Genomic DNA, 7,221 nt, shown 5'->3' with positions numbered 1-7,221 from the left:
GTAAAAAATGAAATATTGTGTAAATATCTGACATCTGAGATCAGTTTTGGAGTGTACGCTGACCTATATATTTGATATTTTGTTCATATCTGCTTCTGTAATAACTACATAGATAGAATTCTGTTTGATAGATGTATGACACATACACTTAAAACCTCTTTGGATTCTTTGCCAATACCACAAAAACATGCAAAAATGTGTAAACTGTGTACAAAGTGTACCAACTGGTACCTGCGTGATGTCCATATGTTGATGTGTAGCTTTAAGCGCTTTCTTCTAGGAAAGTACACAGTGACGTCTTTATCTTATGTTAGTCCAGCCATACTGTTTAGAGTCTGTCCTTATCATTGCATGAGACTTTTCACACCTGTTGTGCACTTCAAAGAACCTACTCAAGGCTGCTTCTGACATCTGGGTTATTTTCACCAGGACATGTTGTCATTGACTATTATATTTGTTTGTAATATTTGTGTATGCCAAACTCAAATTTTTATTTCCCTCTCTCGTTGAGATGAACAATTATTTCCAAATTTAACAGCATACTCCTAAAATAATAGGGTGTTACAGTGCTTTTGAGATGACGCACATATTCATATGCTCCCTGACACTGACTTTGTTACACTGCCATGGACACATTAAACTATGTAAAGTCTTAATCAACTGTCTAATATCTATACCAAGGGATTTAACCACCCCCAAAAATAAATATCTTCTTATTAAAGGCCATGTCGTGAAGGCGCTGTGTGATTCGTTGTGAAAGCGAAACTTAGTTTGGCCTTCCAAAAGAGGACGATATCGCTTCGTCACGCCTGGAGCTTATCCGTGCTGGTCGCTGAGGAAATACTTCAACTTCGTGCTGTGGATCACCGGATCGGCTTTCACCGTGGACGAAGCGGAGTCCAGCCCGGGGTCGTCACATGTGGTTGCCGCAGGCATCACAATATGGTAAGGGACGTAACATTTCCATCACACGCTTGAGGAATTCGGCCAATCACAACGCTCTGGCTAGCTGGCCAATCAGAGCACACCTCGCTTTTCAGAACAATGAGCTTTGTAAAAATCGACGCGTTTCAGAAAGGCGGGGCATAGAGGAGAAACAATAATGTACAGTATGTGGAAAATAATGTGTTTTTTTAACCTTAAACCGCATAAACACATTTCATTACACCTAATACACAAAATAATGTTCTTTTTAGCAACATCATATGACCCATTTAAAGAAAAGTTTAAAAACCCTGAGGAGATGCATGTACGCCAGTCAACATATCATCTAATACATGAATATTTTAGGAGTGCTTTGTATGAAATGCAACCTGAGGGTCGAACCAAAAATGTTTTTGTTTTGTTTAGTTTTCCACTGTATTGTGAAGTGCATACATTAAAAGTGACCTTTTTTAATAGTGTATTTGTTTTTATCAGACAACACGTAGGAAGTTATGCATGCTTTATTTTTTTTAACAAAAATTTTGAAAGCCATTAATAAAAAAAGCTAACTGGATGCTCCTGTAAGATACGGTTAACATCAGCAGCATATGGTGGACGCACCTTGTTAACGATTAACGCAATGAAAATTGTCATTTTCTTCATGATCAATTAATCAATTAGACTTGCTTTCTCCTGTGGAACATAAAAGACGATATTTTGAAATGTCTCAGTAATTTTTGTCTATACAAAGTTAAATTGACTTTCATAATATGGACAAAAACAGCTGAAACATTCTTTAAAAATATCTTCTTTTTGACTTGAGTAAATGACAGAAAAACTATCCCTTTAAGAAAGGGAAAAAAACTGGCAAATTTGCAAGTTCAACCCAAGCTACAAAATAACTGAGATCAGGCTTGCTTTATCTCATCTATCAGCCATTATGACTAAAATAATTCTGCAAAATAAAACACAAAACGCAGAGTGACCCAATAAAAATATTTGGGCACACTGACAAATTGAGAATTTCTTTCCGATGCAGTACAGCAACCTAAAAAAAATGAGGCTTTAAAAAATATTTTAAGAAGTTGCAGTAGTGCAAAATGAATATACAAGGGAAATAAATCAAATTTTTATGCCAATATTGCAATTTTATTTAATGACATGTGGAACTGAGCAGGTGCAATATGTACAAAATCAAACAGACAAATGAAACTAATGTTGTTGGGTTCTTTTCTGCCCCCTTGTTTCACATTAGGGCACATGATCCTAACATCAGCGGCCCTTTAAGGACTGAGATTGCTACCATACTGATACCTCTGAATATTATAACTAGAACAGACCAAGAAGGAGAAAGGAAAGAGGGAGCAATAAAAGAGGGACACTGACAACTGGGAAGTGAAAGGATGAGGATAAACTACACATGTAAAGCCTAGCACAGAGCATCAAATTAGGCACAGCAGGATTGCTTTACATGAAAAGTGACCGTTACACTCTTTAAGCAACTAATCTAGACACATGTGGTTTTCTCTAAGTGCAAAACCAGCAGAGAGGGTGAATTACCAAATGAAAACTGTCCTAAAAGGCATAATAACTTGATACACAGTACAACACATACAGTCAGATGGCCACAAAACTCTCCAGTTGTGCCCTATATAAGCCTTTGGTTGCACGTTCATGTCCAAAAGGCAAAACAACACAACATTATGACCAATCTAAGCTCTTTGTATGGAAGTATGGAACTGGACAACCACTAAAGTTTACCACTGTGTTTGTCTACGGTACATTTTCCAATCCTCTTTTCTTCTATAATGTAACTATTGAGATATTTTTGAGAAGCTGCCTCCCGTGCCATGTTTGATAAGCAGTGCATGAAAATGTAAGTATAAGACATTTGACATATAAATGTGTAAATGATGATATGTTGTGCTATGCTAATGAAAACATGATAAAGTCACACTAAATTTACAGTTTGAATTAAATCGCATTCTTTAGTTTGTGTAGGAATTGTTTCAATGATGCTGTATCATTTCAAGGCCGACTGGCTTAAAAGCACTTGTTTTTCTTTCTTTTTGGGATCGTGATAGCATATAAATCAAGGGAAGCATTTGAATTATAATGAAAACCAAAAACAATAGAAAAACACAATGCCACATTGCATGATAAGCTCTCACAAAGACAATCACTTCAATTAAAATCCATCAGTTATTAGAAATTAAATGGACTGCTTAATGTGGGCACAGTAAAATTTTAACATAAAAAAATGCCTCCATGCTTTTGCCCAGTGCCATCTTCCTCTAAATGGAAGTGTGCGCTTACATGATACTGAATGGCAAGAATAGGATAAAATGGAAGAAGACTGTTTTGCAAGATTTCACGGGAAACTGAGTGCAAGAGCTTCAGGTTAAACTACCTCATGGAAGATTTTTTGCAAAGAGGCCATCAAGGACAGAATAAAGACATTATTAGCATGAAAAAGAGATGACGTTGTTGAAGACGGTGAAAAGTAAAAGCTAGTGGAGGCAACAAGTGAACTTTTTTTTTTTTGCAGAAACATTCAAGTTACAGTTTTTTCCCCAAAATATACTTACTACATTATAGGCCTACAATGCTGGAGTATTGCCTTATTTGACAGGGCGCCTACTTACTGTACTACACTACAGATTTTCCAAGTAAGGAAGACAAATCTACAAATCTACCAAAACGGTGTTTGAAGAAGAAGAAGAAGTGTGAAAGAAAGTGAATATGACTCTAGTTGAGCCAGCTGTTCTTCATGACCACGTATGCTGTGGATCAGGCTGGTGAAAAATCAGTGGCTATTTCCACAGACCAAGACCTATACAGTATTGCTGTATGCTTACATCTTTGAGACACACACACACACACACACACACACATTTAAAGGCCATTAACTTCCATGATTCTAGTCCCATGGTGTCCTTTTACTATCCAGACAATAACATATAAGGTAAGAACAAACTGGGACACTAAACACCCAACCGTTTCGACGAGAAACACCAAGGTTTAAAGACTTTATAAAAATGATAAAGACTGATAAAAAAAAAAAAACAGGCCCTCCGAGTTTCTCCCAAATGAAAAATTAAAACAACTAAACCGAATGGAAAACAAAAAGGGGAAGAAAAAAAACTAAAAAGTATTACAAATTACAAAGCATTAAAACTGAAGTAGTCCAAGTGAACCAATGTATATGAAAGTAGCTATATACAGAAAAAAAAGAAAAAGGTGAAGCTCAGAGGAGGAATAGAACCTATTTGGTAACAAAAGCGCACTAAAATGTTTGATATAAAAAAAGGTATGAAGAAAAAAAAAAAAGAATGTACCATTACTAAAGCTTATACAATATCCTTGGTCCATAAAAACTGTCATCTCACAACCTTTAGACCTCCCAGGCTATGATACATCTCACCATATCGCACACACACAGACCGCAAGGAAGAAACGTAGGAGTCATCAGTCTACGCATTTTGTACACGGCTGATGTATCATTGCTGTGGTCTTGTCTCCATGTCTTCTACACCTCGGTGCTGGTGTTTCCTCTCAGGCATCGTCTATTGCTAGCACCAGACCGGCTGCTTAGAGAAAACCACAAGAGGGCACAGAAGAAACATTTCTCCAATATTTTGCCTTTTTCAACTATCTATCCCTTGGTTTCTGTGTCAGGGATTTCATTTTGAAATTCAATATGCAGCATTTTACAAACAGTTTGTAGTCTGTTAAAATTGTTTCACGCATAGCACATTGTGAGTACTGCTGCGTGTGTTATAACACCACAGCCGCGGCTGCATTAGAGGACGATGCTGTGATGGCATTAGATGTGCTGTTGGCACCGTAGGGAGTCGCTTCTCCGTTCCCTCCCATGCTGTTGCCGGTTGTGGAGAGCAAGCTGGTGTTGCCCACTCGGAGGATGGCACCAGCCGCGCTGCAGTGTGGACGGGGACCGGGTTCGGGTGTGTATGTGAACGTGAGCGTTGTGGAATAGATGATACCGTCGTTACGCACCAGCGTTACAGGGACTTGCACCGGCTGCCGCACCCACCGCCAGCCCTCGCGGAACGCTGAGATGTCTGGGACGACGCACAGCATGCTCTCGCCACACCTTTAGAGGAAATATCATGTCTATTAATAATTCAGTCTGTCACTGCCTGCAATATGTTTAACTGACAGCGGTAATAAAACTACATATTTTTCTTTAACGACCACATTAGGCTTTAAACAATATGTGTGGGGTCTTGTTCACTTCGGCTTTACGAGGCAGAGGCACTTCACTCAACTTACGGCCTGTCAAAGCTTAACATGTCATTTACTGCTGCATTTAACAGGTTTGTAAGGATTTAGGACTCCCTTGTGAAAATATAGTGCGCTTAACTGTATTAAACGTGCATTTGTAGTGTACTTCAAATCTTAAAGGGTTAGTTCACCCCAAAAAAAAAATTTCTGTCATTAATTACTCACCCTCGTGTTGTTCAAAACCCGTAAGACCTTCGTTCATCTTCGGAACACAATTTAAGATATTTTTGATGAAATCTGAGGGCTCTCTGACCCTCCCATAGACAGCAAGGTAACTACCATGTTCAAGATCCAGAAAAGTAGCAAGATGATCGACAAAGTAGTCCGTGTGACATCAGTGGTTCAACTGTAAAGTTACGAAGCTACGAGAATACGTTTTTTTTTTTCCAGTGGCGCTGACCCAGATCCGGCATGATGACGTCATTACGTCGGATCTGGGTCAGTGTCGCCACACGCTCATGTAATGATACTGTCGTGAACGCACGTCCAAAGTGATGCAGTAGAGACAAAAATGTGGAATAAAGTCGTTATTTTTGTTTTCTTTGCACAAAAAAGTATTCTCGTAGCTTCGTAACTTTACAGTTGAACCACTGATGTCACACGGACTACTTTGTCGATCATCTTGCTACTTTTCTGGACCTTGAACATGGTAGTTACCTTGCTGTCTATGGGAGGGTCAGAGAGCACTCAGCTTTCATCAAAAATATCTTAAATTGTGTTCCGAAGATGAACGAAGGTCTTACGGGTTTCGAACAACATGAGGGCGAGTAATTAATGACAGAATTTTCATTTTTGGGTGAACTAACACTAAGTTTTTTTATGTACTTTAGTTTGCAGATTATATAATATTAATTACAAGGACTCTTTCTTAACACAGCACAGTTCACTTTTAAAAAGTGGCCTTTTAGTGTCAAGGTTTTATTTTAAAGTACATAAAGTAACTGGTTATATATTTATATTTGTATACCGATATACAAAACATACAATTTTCAATATAAATTACATTAAAGTACATTCCAGTCGACTATAAACACTTGTCAGTACATTTGGCAGTACTCTTTAACCATATTTCAATAAAGGCAATTATGAAATTATATATAAAGATATACTTTAGTCGGTCAAAAGCACTTTACACATTTACCTAATTGCATTTAATGTAAATATAATCCATAATACATTTTAATTTAATTGCAATTAGCATTACATTCAGTTCCTACTTAAGTATGTTCTTTCAAAGTATATTATTTATGTAGTAAGCCCTTCTTTTTAACAAGGGACATACCAGATGTTAAAATGAAACTTTAAATTAATCCACAGCTTATTTTAGATTTTATTATAGAAATGATTTTTTTATATGAATTTCATTAACTGTAAATTGAAGAAATGATTTAAGTCATGATGGCCCGTGAAATATGCACCTTACACGTTAAAGGTCTACATGAAAAAGTATCATCTTTGCCTTCAAAATGTTATTGCATAAGAATACAAGTATTCAGTCTGAAAAATAATACAGTACAAAATCCTTAAATATAATAATGTACAATTATTCAAGTATATTACACACCTTTTACAGATCTAAAACATGCTTATAAACATTTATATTAAAGTCCTTTAGATGCCCGTTTATAACTGTATTTATTTAAAGTGCCACTATAAAATGATCTGTTCATAGACTAACAGCATTTCAAAATCTTTTGGATTTATATTCCTTTTTGCCATATGGATATCTTTTCAAATAACATCCATACCTGTACATGGTCTCAGCCTCTACATCACCAAACCACACCCGCAGATTTGGAGTGAAGTTCTGTCCTGTCAGCTCCAGCATTGCTACGTCTCCTCCACCATTTAACTGCTCACACACACATACAGTGTACACACATAATCAACCGCAGGCAGAGACTTGTGAGTGGACAATGTAAGTAAGAGATGTAAGCTTCTGGAAAAAGCCTGTATGAGTGTGTGTGTGTGTGTGTGTGTGTGTGTGTGTGT

The 7,221-nt window shown here is 37.2% G+C and overlaps 1 protein-coding gene across 2 annotated transcripts in view; it reads right to left on the bottom strand.

Moving 5' to 3' along the window:
* Positions 1 to 4,131: 4,131 nt before the first annotated feature.
* The window catches only part of LOC107549731 (recombining binding protein suppressor of hairless), a 57,268-nt gene continuing 54,178 nt past the window's right edge, over positions 4,132 to 7,221 (bottom strand). For both annotated transcript variants that reach the window (XM_016230906.1, XM_016230907.1), the window contains exons 10-11: positions 6,978 to 7,081; positions 4,132 to 5,038 (exon numbers count right to left, since the gene is read on the bottom strand). In XM_016230906.1, coding sequence (XP_016086392.1) covers positions 4,702 to 5,038; positions 6,978 to 7,081 — 441 coding nt within the window. In that variant the 3' untranslated portion in view covers positions 4,132 to 4,701. The remainder of the gene's footprint in view (positions 5,039 to 6,977; positions 7,082 to 7,221) is intronic.

This window comes from Sinocyclocheilus grahami, unplaced genomic scaffold, assembly GCF_001515645.1.
Source record: "Sinocyclocheilus grahami isolate Dianchi unplaced genomic scaffold, SAMN03320097.WGS_v1.1 scaffold379.1, whole genome shotgun sequence".
NCBI classification, from domain to species: domain Eukaryota; kingdom Metazoa; phylum Chordata; class Actinopteri; order Cypriniformes; family Cyprinidae; genus Sinocyclocheilus; species Sinocyclocheilus grahami.
The sequence above is the reverse complement of the archived record's forward strand: the minus strand, read 5'-3'. Positions and strand labels throughout refer to the sequence as shown.